General features: G+C 56.4%; 1 protein-coding gene across 3 annotated transcripts in view; it reads right to left on the minus strand.

The window, feature by feature from the left end:
- Runx3 (RUNX family transcription factor 3) overlaps positions 1–23227 on the minus strand; it is a 57333-nt gene extending 34106 nt beyond the window's left edge. The window contains exons 1-2 of one of the 3 annotated variants that reach the window (XM_063235786.1): positions 23209–23227; positions 19843–19931 (exon numbers count right to left, since the gene is read on the minus strand). In XM_063235786.1, coding sequence (XP_063091856.1) covers positions 19843–19900 — 58 coding nt within the window. In that variant the 5' untranslated portion in view covers positions 19901–19931; positions 23209–23227. Of the gene's footprint in view, positions 1–19842; positions 20391–23208 lie in introns of those variants that run through there. The other 2 variants (XM_003471323.4, XM_063235787.1) reach the window with 2 other exon arrangements.
- Between the last annotated feature and the right edge of the window lie 592 nt (positions 23228–23819).

The following is a 23819-nucleotide window of genomic DNA, read 5'->3' on the forward strand; positions in this document are numbered from 1 at the left end:
TAGATGCACACACGGCTGGGCACACAGACATGGGCACAGACAACACTAGTGTGGATAGTTCTACCCATGCGGAGCCAGGTGTCCAATCCGGCTCCGGGCTCCGGGAAGGCCGAACCTCGGCCATGGAAGTTTCCACTTCTCTTCAATTCTGAGTCACAGACTTTCCGTATGCCTAGGCTGCCTGGCTTCCAGATCCTTCTCAAATATCTAAGTTTTAACGTCATGCTAACGTCCCACGGGGTGCAGGGAACCTTCCCTCCTGGGGCGAAAAGGGTGGCTATGATTGGAGAATGGCAGGCAAGGTCCCCCAAAGAGCACTCTCCTGGGGCCCAGAGTCTGGGTTTGGGTTGAGACAGGAAGGCCCTGGGCCTTGCACATCCCCTTCTCTTTATCCCCCCACCTGTAAAATGGGGCAAATGTTCACTGCTCGAAGTGGGTAATGCGCTCCCAGATGCAGGGGGAGCTCAGAAACAGGAGCTGTCACAGGCATACAGCAGCGTCGTGGAGGCGGAGGAAGCCTGGGCACCCTCTGTGAAGGCCCATGTGACACCCGGAGGGCCCTCAGCCTGGGAAGAACATTGAAACTGTGTCACATGATGAGCTATTAAGGCAACTGGCAACCTTGTCCTGGAGAGCAGGCCTGGGGGGTGGGTAAGAGCCTCACTTGCAGATGTGTGAGGAACTCTCGGGTGGCAGGGACCGCGTGGGTGCTGAGGATGGAGCTGGGGCCGGTGGGTGTTGGGCTCCATATAAGAAAGAGAACTATTGAGAACCAGCCAGAAATAGAATGTGACAGGGCCTGGAGGTAGAGAGCTCCCCATCATGGGAGGTATTCAAGTTGAGATCAGGATATTATAATAGCGGCTCAAGTGTCAGATAGGACAGGAGGCTGGACCAGATATGCGTGCTTATTGCAAGGTCAGGCCATGACAAGGACTGCCTGAATGAAGGAGAGAGAAACCCTGAAGCTCCTCTTCTGCCCTAACCGTCTGTGGCTGAGTGGACTGAGGCTCTGCGTTTCAACCTGTGTGTGCTGCCCAAGGCCTATGCAAGCCTCCGTTTCCTCATCTATAGCTGGGACAAACATGCTCTCACCTGCATTCCAGCTCCTTCCACAGCTTGGAGTGCTCATGTCCCCGGGTGCTGGCTTTTCGGTTGTCTCTAGTCTTTCTGTTCTTACCAGTAGAAAGCTGGTAAATGGAGGCACACAGCCAAGCAAAAGCTCGGGTCATGGAGAGCAAGTCCTCTCCCCGCCCCACCCACCGTGGCAGGTGATGCTGCTGGGGAGGAGGCTCTGGGGGAGCCCGAGGTCTCAGCAGGCCTTTATTTTTCTAAGCCAAGTGCTGGGTATAGGGTCTCTATTTTTGTTGTTGCTGTTTTTCTCTTTTTAAACAGTATTCATATTTTGCACACATTTACATTTTGCAGAAAATATTTTCAAGAAAAGAGAACTAGAGAAAGTCTCCTGCCCCCCAAAGCTCTGGAAAAAAATAAAGATAAATTTGTGCAGGGTCACACACGTTGCACAGGAGGCTCCAAGTCAGAGTGTCTTAATTCTTGGCCAGATCACTAACTGTCTTGTCTACCAGCTTGCGATCTGCCAAATCACCTGGTGGCCCCCCCCCCCATGAGCAAGGCTTGTCCCCAGCCCTGCTGAGCACAGCCCCTCCCCCTGCCTCCTATGCCGCCTCTGGCATCTGTCACCAGCTGCACAGGTGAGGGACCGGGATCACTGAGTCTCCGGAGCCCAGCTGGGGATGGGCGCAGCTGGTGCATACCAAGTTCCACTGGTGTTAAAAACTGTGCCCTGCTGCCCCTGGCAGCCTCGCTAATAAGGTCATACACTCACTCATGAACCTGCACAGCTGCCTCCCTGCGGATTAGGTACCATTATCATCACCCCTGTTATTCAGGAGGAAAACTGAGGTGGAAAAAGGTCAGTAACTCGTGCAAGTTCACACTCGTGCAAGTGGGGCAGGGCTGTGGCCCTGGGGCCTACCTCGAGCCCCAGCGACCAGAGGCCAGCAGATGTGGTGGCTGGGGCTGGGGTTGCTGCCCGGGAGGGGCGATGCTCCACGTCCCCTTCTCCTTACTGGGTCCTTGGGCCTTGGAGAAGCCCGCGGCTAGGACCCCGAGTGCTCTTCGTGGTTTGCTATTGGCTTGAGTTTCTCACTAGCAGGAAAGTGACATTTATCACCAGGGTGTCTGGCTGTCCTGAGCGGGCTCCCCACCTCTGTCTTAGGGAGCTCTGTGCTTAGGTGGACGAAGGGCGAACCGGAAAGGAAAGGAGGCCTCAGAAACAGACAAGAGGGGCCGGCACCCTGCGTTCACACCGTCCACAAACATGTCCCGAGCTTCTGCTCTGTGCCAGGGGCTGCCTTCGGTGCTGTGGTTACAGTAAGGGGCAAGATGGCTACAGGGGGAAGAAGAAGACAAGGAAAAATCCGTATGTGGAAAACAGATGGCAGTCAAGGGATGGCACAGGGGAGAGAGCCGTCACTAACGCGGTAGCCAGGTCAGCCAGGAGGGCTGACCCCGAGCAGAGCCTCAGGCCACTCAGGGAGCTGAGAGGGAGCTGCGGGAGAGCCCCACTTTCTCATTCACTTCTGAGGTCTTTTTTCCCCCCACAGCAGCCCTGACAACCAGGAGGGGAATTTACATAACCTCCGTTGCATCTGGGGAAACTGGGAGGCTGCTTGGTTCTCTGCTGGCAGCCACCACCGAGGGCGGGACATTAGCTTGGCTGTCCCAGCCCCACACAGCCACCACGACCACTGAGCCACTGCGAGTTGAGTCGGGCTGTGGGCACTGCTCCGGAGAGGTCACAGGGCTGGACGCGTGGGCAGCTGGGCAGGGGCTGGGCGGGGGTCCCGAGAGAGCGGAAGGCGCCCAGCCCTGATTGGAACAAGGTGGCAGCCCTGGGAGCCCAGCCGGGCAGCATTGATCTTGCCCGGTGTTCCAGCCACTGGGCGGGGCCAGAGCCGGGCAGACTGCCGGCTTTCCCAGGTGTGGGGACACCCCGGGGGGAATGGCTTTTCATGTGGTCGTGGGCCAGGCATACCACCCAGCACGTGGGGGAGGCCAGGGCTTCGGGGGCACAGTGGCTGGTAAGTGGGGGGTTGTTTGGAGACTCAGAATCCCGAAGCCAGCAAATGTCAGGCTCCTGGAGACACAGTCACTCACCAAGGGAGGCTCTGGACCCTAGACCATTAGATTGTGTTGTCATGACAGCACTAGAGCACTTCCTATGCTGTGACCTGGGGATCTTCCTCCTGCCCACGCCCAGGTCATCCTCACTTATGTTGGGGAAACTGAGGCTCAGTACTCACACTATCTCCTTGAGTCTTTGACCTAGATCCTGAGATCCCTAGAATCAGAGCCCTAGATATGAGAATTACAGCTGGTCATTGCAGCGACGGGAGGCCCCTGGAAGACCCTTGAGTTCAGTCACCTTCTGTGGGAACACAGGTCTGCAGAAGGGCGAGAGCTGTGGGTGTCACTGGGTGGTCAGCCGTCAAGGGGAGTCCTAGGCCTGGACTCTCCGCTCCTCTGGGTCACCCTGGGCACCCCTGAATGGGAGGCCTCCGGGGGCCCTGCCCTCCTTGACTCTCAGTCAGGACTTGGACCCGGAGATGTCCCTGACCTAGGGTCGTGTTGCCTGCACACAGGAAGTTCTGTCCAACCTCTAGCCTGCATCCCTCACGCAGCAGGGAGCCTCTCTTCTCACCTGCAGGTGCCTCTAAGAATAGTTCTGACTTCAATGCTGGTGAAGGCTGGGGGTGAGGGAGGGGAGAGTGTGTCCCTCCTTGCTCTGAAATACGGTCTTCTCAGCTGTCCCTGTACCCGGGACATCGTAGCAGAGTTTTCTGTTAACATGTGAAATCGGTAATCTGGGCGGGGATCCGCTGATGCAGGGCCAGGGGATAGCTGAAGGTCAGGGGGATCACTGATTGTCCCTTTTTGATTAGCCTTGATGGGAGAAGACATGAACTGCCTCCCTTCTATCTGTCATCTTCTGTTCTTTCCTTCCCTCAGCTCACTCTAACCACACAAGCTTCCAACATGCCAATCATCCTCCAACCACAGGGCCTTTGCACATGCCATTCCCTTGGCCTGGAAGGTCCTTCTCATTCTCTTTGCGTGGCTAAGTCTCTACCTCTTTAGATCCCTGCTGCCTCCTCTGAGATGCCTCCTCTGAGTCCCTGTGGTAGGCAGAATAGGCCCCCAAGGGTGTCCACATCCTAATCCCCAAACTATGAATGCATCACTTTATATGGCTGAAGAGATGGTGCAAATATGATGAAGTTTAAGGATTTTGGGGGGCCTAAGGCCCTTCCAAGCAGAAAGGGGAGGTGGATGGACAGCGGGTGAGTAGAAGTCCAGGGAGGGCAGCAGGAGGAAGACTTGACCTGACAGTGCTGGAGGGACAGGAGGTGAGGAAGCCAGGCAGCCTCAGAGCGCACCCCGGAGCCTCCAGCGAGAAGACCTCCCTGCCGACACCGCGGGCCTCTTCTCAGGTGGGCTCTCTGGTCCCCTGAGCCGCACGAGGACAGACGGGTGCTGTTCTGAGCTCCTGACTTGGTCTAACCCATGACGGCGGCGGTGAGGACCCTCAAGGGCTCCCTTCCTGGTTTCTAGCTCTCCAGCATTTGGCTCACAAAAACTAATACCTTTCCTCAAAGCCTCCTCTTTTCCCGCATGGGCCTGCTCTGGGCAGGCAGAGAGTTTTGTTTGCCTGACACCACATTCCCAGACACAGCCATCAGATGTAGTAAACTGAATCACAGAACACTCGGTTACACTGCCCTTTAGGCAGCTGGTGAATACATTTTAGTACAAAGCTATCCTGAATGTTGCTGTTATTCATGGATTATCTGAAATTCAGGCAATTTAGGGATTCTGTACTTTATCTGGCAATGCCAACCCTAGCACCTAAAGCTGGGTATGTACTGACTAAGGGCACTGTGAATGTCTGTCACATGAGTGTAACTAATAAATGAATGTGCTAACGTTGATTCCAGCTTGAACATCTACACTGGCTTCCAGACCCCAACAGCATAAAGTGTCAACAAAAGCACTTGACAAAAGCGAGCAGCCTCCCTTCCCATGTGCCGGGTATGATGCTGGGTGCTTTACAGTAATCAACACACTCAGTGCTTGTAGTATCTCAGTGAGGTCATTAGCCCATTTTCCAGACAAGCAAACTGAGGCCTAGGAGGTTTATTAACTTGCTCGGTGACACAACCATAGAAAGGCAGAGCCAGGCTCCAGAAGTTCCAATTGTATCTCACTCTCCACTCCTCCCTCACACAGTAGATCTTCTGTTGGTTCAGTCTCTTTCCATTCTCTGCCTGCCAAACTCCTGTTCATATGCCAAAGCCCTGTCCTAACTGTCCCTTTTTGTGAGACACACCCAGGAGCTCATGTCCCCCTCTCCTCTCCTTCTGCAGATTCTTGTCCAGCTGAACTGTGAGGACTCGCTGCTAGCCCTGCATCCCCCGGACTGGGACTGTGGCTGCCCTGGGGTCATGGAACTTAGAACCGAGCTGGTTTGGGGGCGGCGGAGAAGCATTTCAGAATGAATGACAGAGGGACCAAGGACATGAACGAATGTCTTTCCCACTCTGGGATCTGGATTAGAGTCCACAGAAGGGGATGAACCATTCCCTCAGCTCTTAAAAACACATATTTTTCTGAGTATGAAAATAATACACATTCATTAAAGAAAAATTGGAAAATAATAAAATTATGAAGAAGAAAATTAAAACCACCCATAATCCTGCCACCCAGAACAATCGCGGGTCTTTCGTTTCTAGCTCCTGGTCTTCCTGCTCGATGTATAGCGCCCCCCCCCTTCCTCCCTTTATAATGTTGGGAACATACACGGTACGTGCTGTTTGGAACCTGCTTTTGAAAGTAACCCACATGCTGTTCCCTGGCGTCCTGAGTCCCCTCCCTGGTGGCAGCGGCCGGCCGGGAAGCTGCTGAGCGGCACAGGGGGTGGGGTGCGCAGGGCCCCCCAGGCAGGACCTCCGCGGCGCTCCCTCGGGTGAGCTCCCGCCACCTCCAGGGTGTTGCTGGGTTTGTTATGAAGAAGGCACGGCAGGGAGCACCCTCCACTGGCGCCACTGCCTCCTCCTTGCTCCTCCCTACGGATGAATTCTGGCCCAGAACCCCGTAAGGCCCGGAGCGCCCTGCGGCCCCATCTCCAGCCCAATCCCATGGGCAGCCTTGACGGCCCAGCGTGGCAGGGTCCACCCACACCCGAGGCTCCCTGGGTCTGTCTGTGGCTGAGCCCCGTCGTCCAGCCACACGTCTGGTTATGGTCTAAGGCTCCTGGTTTCCATCTCAGATGTGCAGTTCCCATGGAGACAGCCATGGAGGTCACCACACCTGGTGACCCCAGGCCCATGCAGGCCTTGTACCTGAGCTTGACTGTTGCCAGACCCTGCATGGTCGCAGGGGCCCTGGACAGTAGGGATGACTGTCCTGCAGCTTACGGATGCCAGCACTGAGCATCCAAGACGCTGAACGACCTGCCCGGGGTCATGGAGGATCGGCCTGCCCTGGGAGAGAGGCTGACCCTCCTGCCACCTACACCCACTCCCGGAGGCTACTGTTAATGCCGGGGAGCTGTGGGCCTGGGCCTTGTGGTCAGAGGGCAGCGTCTCTGCCCCACTGTGCCTGCTGCGTGCTGCCCACTCGGCCTCACCGGTAAGCAAGCACAGGCTTGCCTCATTCTGCCCTACGTGCACCCTAGAAGGTGGGTTCCTATCTTGTAACCCCCCTGTGCTTTGGAGAGCAGGTAGTTGGACGCCAGCCTCCTGGGCTTACCGCGGTTCCGAGCATCATGCACCGTGACACCAGCCCTGAGTCAAAGGGTGAAGAGCCCTGCCAGACAGATGCCTCACCGCAGCAGACAGGCCTGGTCCTTAGGGGACGGAGCGGGCCGGGCTGGGCCCCTGGCAGGCCTGGGAGGGGTCTGCCTGCTCCAGATGGAGGCCAGTTCTCTGGGCTCTGGCGGATGACGGGCTATTTTTTAACTAACCCCACAGGAAGGAGAGGCCAGAAATGAGCTCAGGGGGTTAACCGGGGCCCCTGGGGGACCCTGCTATTTGCATGCTTTCCCTCACCAGCCAGGAGAGCAGCGGCCCTGACACGGATGCTCCCCGGAGCTCCTCCACCCTCTGCAGCTCAGCTACTGCAGCTGGAGGGGCTCGGGCAGCTCCTGGTGAGGGTGAGGAACCTGCAGAGGCCACGCTGACCAGGACTGGCCTCCTCACTGTCCCCTCACGGCTTACGCTGGAGCACTGCTGTCCCATTGTCCCAGCACACAGGGGCTGGTAACAGGTGTCCGCCATACCACGATGACAAGGGATTTCCTGGCCAGGGAAACCGGACCCAGCCAGGGTGGTGGCAAAGCAGCCTCCCCGAGGCCACCCCCGCAGGTGTCTCCTGCTGCACCAGGCAGGGCCCTGCTGCAGTGGGCACCGGCACTGAGGTGCCTATGTTCATCTGTGTGATCACCTGTATGTGGGCCTCACAGGCAGGGGCTTAGGTGGGGGGCCGAGCTCTGCCTGCTGTGCTAGGGCAGCTGGTGACAGAGATGGGGCCCCTCTGGGAACCCCTGGGCTGATGCTGGGGGATTGGTGGGGGTTGCAGATGGAGAGGTGAGTGTGGCAGGAGAGGGTCGAGGCTCGGGGATCGGGTGGTACTGGGGCAGGGTGGTATAATGCCCAAATGCTGTCAGGGCCTCCAGGCAGCTGGAAGCTAAGTGAGGACTTGTGGGGAGCTGATGCTGACTGGCCTCCTTGTTTATTGTCTGTTTAAACAATAGTTTAATAAATAACATTAATTGAATCCCTACCCCCCACCCTGCCTCTGTGATACAAATAATATGAGCATAATGAAGAAACTCGGAAAATACAGAAAAACACAGAAGATGGCAGTGCCTGAAATGCTATCACCAGGGTGACAGCAGGGGCGCCTTGGAGGGACGGGATGACCGGTCTGCACTCAGGGGCTCCTTTCCCCGAGCCCTGAGTCGCTGGTGGGCCGGGTGGAGCCAGGCTGCGGCTAAGTGTGCTGCTTTAGGTGCTGCCTGGCTCACTTTCTAGCGACCTGAGAGAGGGTCAGTACTTTCTCCTCCCGCTCCAGAGAAACTGAACCAAAGGGGGTTCAGTTTCCTGCCTCCCCCACAGTAGGTGGCAGAGCCAAGATCCGAATCCAGGATCCAGGCTGGCATGCAATCTGTTCACTGAGCTATTCCTCCCTGTTTAGGTGAACAAGACAGGTAAGGCCCGTGCTTCATACTGTGGTTCCTGGTCTGGGATTTCACCAGCCCCAGGCCTGGCCAGCAACTGAGCTACAGCCCCTCGGCCTTCCCTCACTGAGGCCTGTAGCAGTTTTCATTTATAGCCATGTGTCCAGACCCAAGGCCAGGAGCTATCTCCCCAGGCCCGTGCTCCTCGCGGGCAGGGGCAGGAGTGTGCTGCCCACCTCCAGTCGCTAGGGTCCCCTTCTGCCTGGAGAGGCGAGCTGGAGTGTGGCCAGGCCAGGGAAACTCATCCTTCCGGGGATACTGGAGGGGCCTGGAAGCCCAGCTGGCCTCTTGTCTGAGGCCCCTGCTCTGGGCACAGCCACCCCAGGGCCCAGCACAGCCCAGCTCCGCACAGCCAAGTGCCTGCACCACACCGTCCTCTTTCTGCCCAGGCCCTGAACCTCTGGGAGACCCTCAGAACTGCTGCTCACTCCTCTCACTTGAAACAAGCCAGAGGGTGAGAGGGGCCCAAGCAGAGCTGGGTCGAGCCAGGCTCAGCCTTCCTGAGCAGACTGACCAAGTTGCTCTCCAAGCTCGACTGTGGCCTTGTGCCTCTGTGCCTCAGTTTCTCCACTGATTCTCTGCCCTCGTGAAGGATAGTGCTGCCACACCTTGAACGCCTTCCATGGGGACATGCATGGGGTTCCAGCCTTCCCCCTCACAGCCCCCCAGTGACGGCAGGCGTGTTTCTCAGGTAGGGAAGCAGAAGACGGGTAGCCTATCCAGCAAGACAGTGCAGGGCTGTTCAACCTTCTGGGACGCCTAAGCGCCACTGGCTCTTTCCAGGAAGGCAACCTGCAGAGGTGGGGGGAGGCACCTCCACTTGGGAAAAGCTCGATTAACTCAGAGTCACTATACCATGGCGTGGGACACAGGTTCCATTAGCAGGATGCCTGGGTTGAACCCCAGCTGGGTAATCTTGGGCAGGTATCTTAGGCTCTTTGGGTCTCCGTTTCTTCATTTATGAAATGATCTTCATAACAGCATTAGTATCAGGGGGTTGCAAGGGTTAGTAACAAAGACATGAAAAGCCCTTGCTTGTACCTGGTGGGTAGAAAGCTCAGTTAACAGCATAACTATTTACAAACTGGGTCATCATGATTTATATTTCCCAGGCAGTCAATTACACATTTCTTAATTTCAAGTATGTCCTTTTCCCTTTGTAGGATCCAAATTTCCTTTTAACTCTAGTACGATTTCCTGGGTCCTTGGACAGATAATTTCCTAACACCATAGTGCCTTTGACCTGAAGTAGGTGCCTCAGCTGTCCCTCGAACAGCTTATCCCAAAGTGGGCTGCAGGGGAGAAGCCTTCCGGTGCCTCTGTTCATCAGCACACAAAGGCTCGGAGAGTCCAGCAGCAGACCCTGTGTGCCGCTGTTAAGACCACCGTTCACAACCTCGTTTGGGCTCCAAGCACCTTTATCTCTGCTCAAGGCTGAGCACTCGGGGAAGATACCACCTGTTTCCTGGTTTCTAGAAACTGGGGGGTTAGACCAAGAGCCGCAAGTGACATGGTCTCTGGACTCCCCTCCACTGTCTGACTCGGGCCCCACAGCGCAGACGAGGAAATTGAGGTTCATGGGGGCTCCGTGGCCATGCAGCCAGTCAGGGGCAGATCCGGTAGACAAACCAACGGCTGCTGATTCTAAACCCACTTTTTTTCCTCCCGTATATCCATAGGAAAAGGAAACAGACCCCATCCTACCAGGATCGGCTTTGCCCCATGACCTGTTTGTAAAATATTAAAATCTGTGCATATGTTGACTCTGTGTTAAAGACTTAAAAGCCTCCACATCTGTCTCCTGCCTGCAAAGGCAACGTGGGCTTGCTACGTATAAAACACTTCAAATGTTTTGATTTGGAAAATGAGAAATCCATAATCTTACCCCAAGAGCGAACCCAGTCAACGGCTGGCTCATGCTCTTTTAGATCCGCATGGCCAACACAGTAGCCATTGCTCTCTGCAATTATGGAAGTTGTTACAATTAAAACCCCGGAGTAAGATTAAAACTTTAGTTCCTCCATCATCACCCTGAGCTATTTTTTTCCCCCAGTACGGGGATTTAACCTAGGACCTTTGCAGTAAGCTGTGTCTTTAATCCTTTATATTTTTCGCTTGGACACAGGGCCTCCCTGAGTTGCCCAAGCGGGGTCTGAACTTGTGATCCTCCTCTCTGGGTGCCCTGCCAGGGCCCTGGGGTCACAGGCACGTGGCGCCATGCCTGTCCCAGGCCACATTTGAAGCGTTTGATAGCCACAGCCAGCTGGTGGTCACACGGTGGGGTGGAGTAGGAGAGACACACAACTCCTCCCACCGCACCGAGTCCTCGTGGACTCTGCTCTTCTAGATCCTGCCTACACGTCCTGACTGTGCGCCTGATGACTAATAATATTCTGGGGTGTGTGTCCGTGCGCGGGCGCGCATGCACGCTGGGGACAGAACCCCGAGCCTCGAGCATGCTGGGCGGGGGCTGCACCACTGAGCTGCACCCCAGCTCCTGAAATGTTCGCGGCTGCGTCCGTGTGCAGCTCGCACACAGAGGGGAAGCGGCAGAGGCGAAAACAAGGCGCAGGAGAGAAACAGACGGGAAGGAAACACGCCGCGCGATAGCGGTTTTCTCTGGGTGTTGAGATTACCGCGCTTATTTTTAAATTTCCTAGATCCCTCAGGTGTTCTGGCTCTCCAGGCCCACAGGGTGGAGGTGTGGGTTGGAGTTCTCTTTGCTCTTATAGTCTTACTAATTCTAACATCCTTGGGGTGTCATCTCACCCAGAGGGTTTTAAAAACAATTATTATTTTTTAAAATTGTGGATCCACGAAGATCAGAAGCATGCACAGCACAAAAGAAGGCAGTAAATTGGGGGACAGGCGGAGGGGTGTCTGTGATTTCTAGGCGCCCCTCCTCCCCCGGCCTAGCGTCACCCCTGGCGGGCAGCCTTCACAGGTGTCGTGAGCCCGCCAGGTCCCTTTCGTGGAAGGACCCTGGCTTGGTTGAATGTTCTGCAGTTGCCAGGACGAATCCCTAACGATTGCTGACCCGGCGTCCTGGGGTTTTGCTCTGCACAGTGCCCCGGAGGGGCAGACACTGGTCCGGGACCCCCGGGTGGCATCTCCTTCTTGGCTGTTCTGAAGCTCTACCCTCGGCCTCTGCAGGCCACAGACGCCCGCCCGTGGCGCCCCCCACGCGCCTGAGAACAAGTGCGCCCGGCTCCTCCGCGGCCTGGGGAGCAGGGGGAGATAAACGTGGGGCTGGCGAGCAGGCGCTGGAGGGGGAGGCCCTGCGGTCTCCGGTCACACACCGCGTGCGTGCGCCCGAGACGGGCGTCTGCTCTCTGGCCTATTTCGGTGAGCTGCCTGTGCATCTGGGGGTGCTTGGCCTGCGTTACTGCTGCCCCCGATCCACCCTGGACTCCTCCTGCATGGAAGCCACGTGCAACCCCAGGCCTGGCCGCTTTCCTCCTGCCTCCGCTTCCCCCACTCCCTCCATGGGTCGTGCAAGCTTCTATCCCTGAAACGCTCTCCACGTGATCCTTTCCCCTACCCTTCACTCTGTCTGCAGAGCCCCTTTCTAGGAGGCTTCTGAAAGCACTTGAGAAAGGCCTGGAGGTACAGAGAAGGGTATAAATCACCTCACCTGAGGGAATCAGGGAGGGCTTCCTGGAGGCGGTGTGTTTGGGCTATAGGAAGAGGAGCCATTTTTCAGGTAGGAAGGAGAATTTAATCGGCTGGCTTTGATGACAGACAGAAGACCCTGGCATGAATCTGGGCCTTATCAGTTAGTTACTTGCTACATGAACTTGGGTGAAAGTCACTTTCTTTTGCCGAGCCTCAGTTCCCCATCTGTAAAATGGGTTAATAATCGCAGTCAGTACTACTTGAGTTATCGTAGAGATAAAGCGATGCTTGTAAGGGACCCACCACAGAGGCTGGGGCACGGGGAGCCTGCAGCAGCCCTGGTTCCTGCCCTTCTCTCTCCCTTGTTGCCCTTTCTCTTCCTGAGATTTCCTCTCAGCAGCTACCCTGGCTCTCTGAGGCAGCGGGCTGTTTGTCTCCACATTGTCCCCACGATGCCACATTCAGCTGTGACAAGGATTTTGTGGGGGTAGTGGAGCATTAGAGAACCCACAGCAGGTTCTGCAGAGGTGGAAGGACGTGGGCCAGGGGTGTGGGATGCTAGGGTGGGCGAACGTCTAGGCTGGCTCTCAGGAGCCTGGTGTTTTAGGCAGATTCTCTGGCTGGGGACTTGGGCAAGGGCCACCTCCTCTCAGGGCCTCAGTTTCCCCATGTGTAGACTGAAAGTTGTGATGCCAGCAAATGGCAGAGTGTTGTCTGTTGTGTTCATTCCCGTGAGCCCAGTACCTGGACAGTGCTTGCATATAGTAAATGCTCAATAAATGGCCACTGAATGAACCGGCAAACTAATGAGGCCACACCTGCTGGCAAGTCCATCCGGACTACGAGAGTCTGAGGACACTGGACCTGCCTCCCTAGGGACACTGTCACCGGACAGGGACCACACTCAGGCCACAGAATTTCCTGAGTGCTTGCGGTATGCGGTGCTCTGCATTGCCTGAGGGAGACCTCAGTCTCTAGCCTGAAGAAGCAGTGTGGGGCGAAGCCCAGGAGAGACGGGCGCTGAAGCCAGGGGCCTCGGTGAGGCCGGAGACTCCTGCTGGAGCCCAACTGGCTCCTGGGAAGGTGGGGCTGCCTCTTCCTCTTTCTTTCTTTGAAAGAACAACCAAAAGCTTCCTTCTAAACCTCTAAGTAACTCATGTTTGACTTCAAGAGGATGGAATACACTCAGTTACCAGGAGAACTTCAAATACAGCTTCCCTGCACAGGGCCACTGTGCGTGGGGTCTGAGCCTGGCTGCCACCTTAGTTCCCTCCTAAGACGACTTTGTTCGCAGAGGTGGCTTCCCTCCCCAGTGGAGAGGTGGCCCGGCGAGCCCAGCTCCCTGCGGGAGACCTAGGGGGAGCTCGTGGGGCTGGGGTGCTGGTCCTTAACCATGACAGTCGGGCGAATTGGACCTGGGAGCAGGTGTGCAAGCAAATGGACCCTTCCTCTCCTTCCCTTTCCTTAAACACCTCCTCCCTGCCTCCCTGGCCCTCGCCTCTGGGCCACGGTGAGCAGACTGGGCGCGTGCGGGGTGCGGGACAGGAAGGGACCTGCACTGACGGAAGCCCAGCGAGCTGCACGACAGCCCCACAGGGCTGAGGACTCACAGTGGTGACCCAGTCCCCTAGTCACAAGGGGAAGCACAGTTTTTTGTCTTCCTTTTTAATTTTGAGACAAAGACTCACTATTTAGTTCAGGCTGATGTCATACCTAAGATCCTCCTGCCTCAGCTTCCCAGAGGCTGGGATTATAGGCATTCCCCACCGCACAGGGCTATGAAGAATTTTTTGGGGGGGCTGGCTACCCTGCCAATCATAAGTTACACACGCCCATTCCGCCCACACGTAACTCTGAATCTTTTGCCAAAAACGCTTTTCCCAGACTTGAAAGAAAACCCCAAAGAGGAACCTGAACCTTCAAACTGCCTGCTCCGATTGGCCAGGGGCGCTCAGGCTCATCCTGCAGAGCGTTTCAAAGAAAAACCAGACAGCAAACAGGGAAGTGAGGGGAGAGGCAGGGAACCTCCTGGGCTGACCAGACCTTAGCCTGTCCATCCATCCATCCATCCACCATCCACCATCCACCATCCACCATCCACCATCCATCTAATGTCACTGCATTCATAATTCTCTCTGTTCAGGTAGCAAGAAATGCCAAATGTTCCTGCAAACATGTTCCTGCTCCCAGGAGCACCCTTTGGACACTGGAAGGGTGAGGGGTGATAGGTGGTGAGGCAGGGCACCCCAAAGACCCATGAGAAAGGACAGGGCTCCCCAGAGGAGCAGCCAGGAAGCTGGATTTTTGGAGAAGAGCCAGCTCAGAGAGGAGAGAAGATACTGAGAGGTAACTGTTTCTGGCATTTATGGAGAGTTTCCTGGTCGCCAGGCCCTGTATTAAGCACATAATGTTTACTGTCTCATTAAACCTGGCCAGCAAGCCTCAAGGCGGGTAGTGTTGGTTCTCCCCATTGTACAGATGAGGACGGTGAGTACAGAGAGGGAGATACTTCTCCTAAGGTCACACAGCTGCCTTCTCACCAGAGAGCTTCTCTCCTTCCCCCTTGGGACCCATTGGCAAAGGACCTGACAGTCTTTCAAGTTCTCAGGGACTAGTGCTGAGAAAGGGGACCACACTGGTGCTGGCCCTCGGGCCCGCAGAGGAACAGCCCTTACTGGCTTCCAAATGCCCCGTGTAGGCTGGGGCAGGGGCACACTTGCTCTTTGCAGCCATCCTGTGAGATCAGCGTTTCTGGCCCCACCAGGAGGAGGAAAGGGGCTCAAAGGGGCTAAGCAGCGCGGCAGGTCACCAGCTCCCGAGTAGCTCCAACCCAGGTCTGTCTGACCCCTAAGCCACACTCCAGGTGCATGCTCCAGCCCTGGGTGGTGAAAAGCCAGTTTTCCTGGTGCTGAATTTGACCATTCAGAAGACACACCTCCTTTGGAGCTCAAGGTCCCCATCCATGATTCGAAGAGAGGACCCTCTGCCTCCCAGGTCCGGCGCTGCCCTTGAGCGGCTCAGGGTTCTCGTTCTGGACTTCTCAAGGCGAGACCAGTCTTTGCCAGCCTGATCCCATCAGTCTACTCCCTCCCCTGCTGTACCAGGGACTTCCTCCAGGAGGCGCTGCTCCAAGGTCGGTGATGGGAGGGGGCGCCCAGGCTCCAGATCCACAGATGGCAGAATCCTGCCCCCCTTCCCTTTTCCTTTCCTTCCGTCCCTCCTGGGGTGGGAATGACTTTCTGAGTCTTGGGGTCTGGGAGCTCAGAGAACAGAGCTGCTGGGGGCTGCAGTGGTCCAGGGAAGACTCCCTGAGAGTTTGGAGATTGCATTGAAGACAGGGCGAGACTCCCCAGCAGACTCGGGGTGGCAGACTTGAGGAAGGGCCTGCAGATGAGGTACCCTTGGAGACTGGAGGAAGAGGTGTTGTTCCTGCTGCCCTACAGAACCCCAAGTTCCCCCCAGCTCTCAGGAGCCTGAACTCTCAGAGGTTAGAGTTTCCTCCCCGAGCCACTACCCTCTCCAGAGCCTTCTGGCAAATCAGGATCTCAGGCCCCCCAGCCCCTAGGTAACCTAGCAGGCCTCAGCTTTGATGCGGCCACCTCAAGACCGAGGTGTCAATGGGCCCTCTATCTGACCAGTGGGCCGGCCAGGGGCCGCCGGCAGCCGTAGTGGGTGCGGTGAGGCCCAGACACACAGTCCCACTGTGTGGGCCTGGCTCGTGTCCGTCCAGACCCTGCGGGCCATGAGGGGCTCCTAGGGATCCCCTTCCAGGTACTTTGGACAGGCAGGGTGGTCTGGGGAGATGGGTGTGTGCAGGGCGGCCTCAGAAACCGCCGTCAAAGAGGCCTGGCCGACGTGGCGCCAGGCAAGCACCATCGTGGGCACAGAATGGCTGGTGGTCAGTCCATCCCTCCAGGTTTACAGGGGGAGGAGGGACTCTGAGGGCATGCGCTCGGGGTGACCAACTGTCTCCGGTGCTTGGGATCAAGGGTCTTCCTGAGACTTGGGGCTAAAATCCAGTGAATTCCCTGTCGTTGTCCACAAGCTGGACACAGTGGCTGACCTCACTGATCTGAGCAGCTTTCTTTCTGTCCAGCCAGTGACCTCTAGGCCAGATCTTCCTGGCCATCTTGGCTAGACCTGCCCAGGCCCACCGCGTCCACTCTCTGCTTCGACACAGGCTGAGCATGCCTTTTCCAGTTCTCGGTCTTTGGGGCAGAGCTGCAGGCCAACCCCGCCTCTGCTAAGCAGGTCTCCCCTGCCTGCCCTCGAGCTCCTGTGTCCCCCCCCTGCATGTGCCCGCCAGCCTTCCCAGGATGGGGCAGAGCCATCCGCACCCCAGCGTGCCTTCTTTTCTGTCACCTCCTTATCTTTAAGATTCAGTTCACAGCCCCAGCTCGCCTGTCCCCCCCCCCCTTTGCTCTATGAGGACCCTGAGGTAACGGAAGCTCAGTGACAGTGCTGGGGACCCACCCTGGAGACAGAGAAGCCCACAGGAGCCTGGGCCAGCACTTCTCTCTGATCCGCTCAGAACATGTCTTCCACCCAGTACCCCCATCTCCTCCCGGCCAGACTGTGAGCTCCAGATTTCCTCTGGTTCTTGTGGGGCTTCCACCCTCAGGGTCCCCGGGGGAGAGCCTTTGCCTGTGAGGGTACAGTTTGGGGGTGCTGCCATGGAGAGGAGACCACCGTGGGGTAGGTTCAAGATGAAAGTGCTGGCCTCTAATGGAGCTGTGGATACTCTTGGGAGTCCTCAGGGCCACTGACCGTGATTGCCAAATGGGGAAACTGAGGCCTAGAACAGAAGGAGCATGCTCCCAAATGAGTCACAGCCACAAGGTCTTGGCTTCCCTGTTTGTCAAACAGGAGGACTGAATATTCTTGTCCTCCCTGGGAGGCCAGGAGGCTCCTTGTCCTCTCCTTCCACCCCAGTGCCCAGTGCCCAGTGTCCTGTATGGCTCTGGGTCAAGGGTCTCCTCTCCTATCTCCTCCTTTCTCTGCTGTGGAGTGGGGTGCATATGGATGCTCTGGGCTCGTCCCAAGCCTCTGTCTTACACAGTGAACTAGGGGAGCCCCTGTCCAGTGAGGACTGGGTCCTGAGAGGCAGAGAGGGAGGGCGAGCACTGGCCGTCCCTGACCTCCCTCCCACAGGCCCCTGGGCTTGTAGGATTGGGCCACCTCCAGGAACATGGAACCCTTTTACATTGAGGTCTTTTTTCCAGCAAGAGAACGTTGATCCAGAGAGGCCCAGTGACTTGAACGGAGTCACACAGAATGTAGGCGACACAGCCAGGTGCCCAGACTGAAACTCACGAGAATTTGGGTCCACGGCTTGAGGTGGGTATCGGGAGTGCAAGATGGAACCGTTTTCTAGGGATGGCGGTGTGACCTGCTGGCTTGTCACACCTTGGTCAGGGCCTGGGTGGGGCAGCATTTAGGGGAGGAGGGAAGGAGGAAGAGGTGGCTATGGGGGACGCGGGGAGGCCTCCCCCTTTCTGATAAAAGCCCACGATGCAACAGCCCTGAGTAAGAGTGTGAGAACACAGTAGACCCGGAGCTCTTGGCCTGCAGAGCGTTTAGGGGGTCCATGAACTTGGACTGGAAATAATGACATTTTCCCTTTCACCCACCTTTAACCGAAATGCAGCCCTTTTTTCCACCATGATTATATCACCAGTGGAAATCATAAATATTCAGCCTCTGTTGGGTCGTCACAGATTATCCTGAAATACTGGTTCCTACCCCCACTGCGTCCTGGTGGTGGCCGGACCTTCCTGAAGTCTTACCGTCCAGTGACTTCCTAAGGGGCCGCCGTCACCACCGCACAAACTTGCCATTTTTGCTGGATAATTGTGTCACCATAGATTCAGTTTCCTTTATAGTCTTTTGGATTTTGTTTGATGCATTTAAAAATGTGATCTGAGAAAGCGCCTCCTGAGACTCCAGAGAGGTCAGTGGCTTCAGACAGGTTAACGGATCCTGTGTGGGCAGCGTGGGCTCAGAGCCCTGTAGCGGGGACCCAGAGATGGGCTCTTCGCAGACAGCATTGGCAGCTGGAGACTCTGGGGACAGGATGTGGGAGACAGAGCCACCCCCGGGCCTGTCCTAAGTAGGAATCACAGGACCCCAGGGCGCTGTGTCGCCAGGCGAGCAGCCCACCCTGCCCAGCAGTCTCCTCTGCCGGGCACACATGTGATGGGAACTGCCAGCGTCCCCCCCAGCTCCTTCACGCCACCGGCTGCCACCTCCTCGGCCCTGCTTCAGGAACCCATCCCGGCAGGCTGGTGCTTTAGCCCTGTCTCCCAAGGTTCCTTTGTTTCAAACCCCACATTTCTCCATCTCGCTCGCAGAGGAAGAAATACAGATTACAAAGGCCCAGCAAATGGTTTTTATAAACTCTTATTTTCTTGCCACAGAACTGCCTTTAATTAGCTTCGAGGACTACAAAGGGGACACGTTCTAACAGCAGCCGCGAGGAGGAAGGAGCCCCAGGTCTGATTGTCACCAGCCACAGCCAGGTTTGGCAGGAGTGTCTTGCTGCGGGGGACGCAGGCCCTTCTCCCCAGACTCTTCTGGTTCGAGCACATGGTCTGCCTCGGCCTCCCCAGGGAGGAGGGCAGCCCCACTCCCAGACTAGCCTCTTCTCACAAGCACCCAAATGTGGCTGGAGCACCCCTAGCCAGCCACCTGGGGACTGGCGGAGTCCGTGCTGGCCAGCAGCAAGGCAGGCAGACATGCCGAAGGACAGATGGACAGTCAGACAGACTTCTGCACCTCAGATGACCATCTTGACTCAACAAAGGCAGGACCACCCCCAGACCTTGGAGTTCTAGGTCCCATTCAGCACCCCATTCTAGAGAATCGATCCCTTGAACATCCCAGAGACACTGCCCCCATGCATAGCCCACCCCAGCCTCGGACAATAAACGCCACCACCGGAGGGGTCTCTGTTGAGGGCACAGAGAGGTTCAACAGCTTGCATAGCATCGCTCAGCGAGGTAGCCACCAAGCTGTGGGACTCACACTCGGGGACTCCAGACCCCTAATCTCAGGTGCCACCATACCATCTGGGCTTCTGTCGGCAAGGAGGAAGGCAGCAAATGTGGGGGGGGGGGTGAAGCCAGCGCAAATCCTAAGGGCCACACAGAGACCGGAACGAACATCTCAACCAGAGGTCCCAAGAGGGGCATCCTGGACCTTCATCTTTACCGAGGGACATGGCCCAGAACTCTGGGTCTCTCCAGGACATGAAGAGAGGCAAAAGAGGTCCAAAAACACTTTCTTTTTCCCCGTGAGCAGACCAGTCCACGCACTTTCTGGAGCCTGCTGCCTGTGTGGACTCAGCTGCAGGGAAGCTGCCATTCTCCCAAAAGCTCGTGGCCCCGTCCCCGTGTGCTTCCTCCCCTGGCCCCGGATTACATGGAAACCATGGGGCACAGCCCTCAAGGGGATCTAAGGCACAGCCCCAGGTCCCTCTGCCTCCTACGGCTTCCCTGAAGCTGGCCAGCCCATGCCGCCAGCCCCAGCCCTGGCCACAGATCCACATTCTGGCTGACCAGGAGCACGGCTGCAGGGCATCGAAGGAGCCCCGTCATGATGCAGGAAGCTGTATCTCCCTGTCCTTGCCATCCCGAGACCCTTCTCTGGGGTCTCTGAGGTCCTATGGTATCCATTGCGCCTGTTACACACTGTTCCCGCCAGCTGAGGCTGAAGTCCCACATCAGGAGACCACGGAGGCCACCAACCCATCTTCCCCCCGCAGGCTGTCCGCGGCCATCGGGTTTAGGTAACCAGACTGAGCGCTTGAGGCCAGTCAGGGCGGGCAGTGGAGCGACGTGGTCGGGGCCGGCCACAGCTCGCCACCCGGAAAGCCCGGCCCAGGGCCCCAGGCAGTCATCACTCACCCCGGATGAAGGTCGGCGAGTAGGTCGGGAAGGAGTCGAAGATGCTGTTGGATGCCATGGCCCGCGCTGGGGACGGCCGGCAGTCAGCCCTGCGGGGGGTGGGTCGGGATTGACTTGGTTGGCTGTTGGTCTTTTAAATTTTTTTTCTAGCTACTTTTGAAATTAGAAGTGTGTGTGTGTGTGTGTGTGTGTGTGTGTGTGTGTGTGTGTGTGTAGGGGGTGTTGGTTTTTGTTTGGTTGGGTTTTTTTTTTTTTTTGTCTCTTTTTTTTCTCCCTGCTGCTACCAAAGAGCAAAAAGGAAAGAACGCGAGAGTATGTGTGAGCTAGCGGGTAAAAAAATCCCCAAGGAAAGTAAGTTTCTGTTTGTACCCAAGAATTTAGATTCCCGGTCCCACAGGAATGTCTAGCCACAAAGTTTCAACAGCAGCCTATGCAGAGTGTATCATTAGATGGCAGAAGGGCTCTCGGCAGCCGGGTGGAAGAGCTGGCGGCCCCAGCGGAGCAGGGAGGCCCGCACCGCACCACGTCGGTCGCGGGAATGAATGAATGACAGACACCCTAACCGAGCCCAGGCTGCCGTGGGTGCGAGGGTGGCCAGGGGTGGGGACCAGCGGGAGCCAACCAGCTCCTGAGCAGGGCCCTGGAGGCGGCTGAGGGCCTGGCCTTGTGGTTCTGTGGTCGAGGGACCAGGCCTTCCCAGTGTCAACCCAACCTCAGCTCACAGGATGCAAGAAGCCAGCTCGCGGCCTGGACCCATTGGCTGGGCCGCGGTCACCTGGGCTGTGATGTCACGGCCTCTTAGAAGATTTTGTGGCTGCCTCTCTTTTTTGGAAAAAAAAAAAAACCAAGAAAGAAAGAGAAGGGGAGGAAAAAGGTGATAGTTTTAATTTGTGGGGCTGGCTCCACATTCAGCCCAAGAAACAGAACTGAAAGTAGTTGGAGCGGGCGGCAGGGCGGTGGCTTGGATGCTACAGGGGGACACTCCTTGCTGATGAAGGGCACTGTTGCCCAGGGTGGACCGGGAACCCTGCAGGCCGCTCACCAGGCGTGGGGAGCCGGGGTCTGCCAGCAGGCGGGGGCTTGACGCCTTGGCCGCCCAGCCCCGGGCTTCTTTTACACACTGTCATCGGCCCCAGTGCTGCTACGGGGAGCGGCGTCCTCCTGCGTGGCTGGGTGGACTTCAGGAGGCTTATGGGAGCTGCGATTACATGCAAATGGGAAGCACGTGAAGCAGTCACGGCCTGCAAGCTGGAGGCCCCTACAGAGCCCCGGGCCCATCACCGGGCCCTTGCTGCCCACCCGTGCCTCCCCTTCAGCCTCTGCTCCAGCTCCTTGCTCAGAGCTTTCTGCCTTTAGACCTACACTGGTGCAGTCCATCCACTTGCTGGATCATTCATCAGCGCCTTTTTTGAATCTTTCACAGTCCAGGAATTCAAGGCTCAGAGGAACCCCAAAAGCACTAATGATACAAGAGATAACTCAGGGCTCCACTTCTGTGTTACCAGGAGCCAGGTCAGGCTTGGGGTGGGGCAGGGGAGGGTAGTTCTGAGCATTTCTCCTTGTGGGCTCCATGCTCCCATTTCACAGGACAGACCACAGAGGCCCAGGGTGATAGAGCCAGATTGCCTAAGGTCACGTAGGACTCTGGAATCGAATTAGACCTTCAGCCTTTCCCTACTTGCTGGGTCATCATAGTGCCCTTAAAAGTAAGTCCTGGGACCTCAGAAAGTCCCTTTGCAGTTCCAGGGAGGCCAGAGTAAGGTCCAGCCCCCAGAACCAGTCACAGACTCACAGGAGCCCCTGAGGCTCACACAGAGCGAGTGGCACAGTAGGAAGAGGGACTCATCCAAGGCCACAGAGACTGATTTCACGATTCTGTCCCTGAACACTAAGCTCCCTAGAGCAAGTAATAGGTGAATCCAAGCCGTGAGACCTCGGGGCAAGTCCCTTCTGGACCTCAGTTTTCTTTCCCGTAAAGTGAGGATGACACGTTCGTCAGGGGACAGGCACCGGGTGGGGACGTGGCACTCAGTTTCCTTGGCTGAGCCTGTGACGCAGTCTGGGCCCCGTTATGAGTAAGCTCAGGTGGGGAGCTGGCAATCAGGCAGGGGGGCCAGGCTGCTCTGCCCTGCCCTGCCCACCCCGGGAGCCTGACTGCCGGCCTGGCCCAGACAGTGGCCCTGGCCAGTGGTACAGGTGTAGGGGCCGTGGCCTCGTGCTTAGTCAGAGGCATTCTGGACTCCCCTTGGTTGCAAAATAGGCGGGCCAGAGAATGATGCAATGGGGAAGACCCTCCTTTTCTAGAAATGAAATGCAGGCTACCAGGGGACCGAGGCTCATCCAAGATCCCCCTGCCCCCACCCGTGAGTCAGTGGGACTTGGCATCCTGCTCCTAACCCAGGGGCTGTTTCCATTCTGCCAACACCACCCCCAGTTTCACACGCAGTGCCCTATGTGCTTCAGTAGGTTTTTCCATACCTTTGTGGGCACCCCCAAGTCCCTATTACTTGGCTACCCAAGGGGCTTTCCCTCCTTGGAAGCTGAGTGTAGGCCCAGGAACAGGAGAGAGCCCAGGCAGCCATACTGGGTACCGTGGTGTCTCTATGCCCCGTGGAGTCCAGTGCCTTCTCAGGGAAGAGCTGCAAATGCTTGCTGAGTGCCAAGCTTGCTCATTGTCCTGCAGGGTCTTACAGTCTCTACCTGTTCCCTCATGAACATGTGCTAACTTTGCACAAACCCCAAGAACCTTGTTGAGGAAGCAGAAAGGATGTGGAGGCTGGAACCAGCCATACCTGAAGCCTGACTTTGGTTCTAAGGAGCTATGAGATTATGGGCAAGAGGATGACTCTTCTGCACCTCATTTTTTGACTGTGAAATGAGTCTAATTATAATACTTACCTCCCAAAGCTGTAAACAGAGAAAAGAATTGTGAGTGTGCTTGGCTCATTTTAGATGCTCGGTTCCTGGGGTTCTCTTTCCTTTAACTTCTGACTGCATTTTCTTATGTGCATAGGCAGTCAATGGTCTAATTATTCTTCGTTGGAAACAATTAGATCAGTTTAATGAAAAACAGTGGTTAAAGAAGCGAATCATAAAATCTAAAAATAAAAGGGACATAAACTCTTTATGTTAACTTTAAACCTACAAATGTATACAAAATCACCTTCCTCTTCTTCGTCTAGAAGAAGCCAGCCCAAGAGGCCTCTCATACAGTGTCTGCTGTGAGTTCCTCTAAAGGGGAACATGCATGTAAAAGGGCCTCCAAAGGGACCCACTGGTACTGCCTGTTGGTCACACTGTTCCCTCCCAAGTTTTCACCGTGTCTCACCCATCTCTGGTTCAACAACCATTTTTTTGGCAACTTACCTTCACCAAGTCATTCCGCAGTATTCACCTCTTTTTCATAAAAACAGACATTTCTGTTCGGCCTTACACTATTGACATGGCATCACCATTAGCTGGAGTCCGACCCAGGGAAACAGGAGCCTGGGAGGCGAGTTCAAGGTCACCAGCAGCACAGCGGCCAGAATAACTGAGAAGCCAAACAGAGCCCCCAGATCAGCCACGACAGGAAGCCACTGTCACCCTCGGGGGAGAAGACAAAGCAGAGGTGGTTTAAGGGGGCCCCTCCAGAGGAAGCAGGTCTATGGGGGACGGGTCTAGCGTTTGCAGGGGAGACTCAGCCAGTCTGGAGATGCCACTTGAGATAAAGACCAGGCCAGGTCCTCTGTTTCTCATTGTCCTGTTTCTTCTCGGCGTCTCCCATTGGTCACACATAGCTGGACCCAGCTTACTGGGAGGTGTGGGTGATGCACCCTTCGGACCCCTGCCCCCCAGGACCAAACCCAGGAAAGCACGGAATGAAGGCCTGGATTGGCGTCATAGCCAACGAAGGTCTGCAGCCAGGAAAACGCAGGTGGCCACCTGTGTGCGAGCTGGCATTTTGATCTGGCCTCTGTTTCTGTGACCGGGGAGTC

This window comes from Cavia porcellus, unplaced genomic scaffold (assembly GCF_034190915.1).
Source record: "Cavia porcellus strain 051 isolate PalLab524CR breed Dunkin Hartley unplaced genomic scaffold, mCavPor4.1 scaffold_25, whole genome shotgun sequence".
NCBI lineage: Eukaryota > Metazoa > Chordata > Mammalia > Rodentia > Caviidae > Cavia > Cavia porcellus.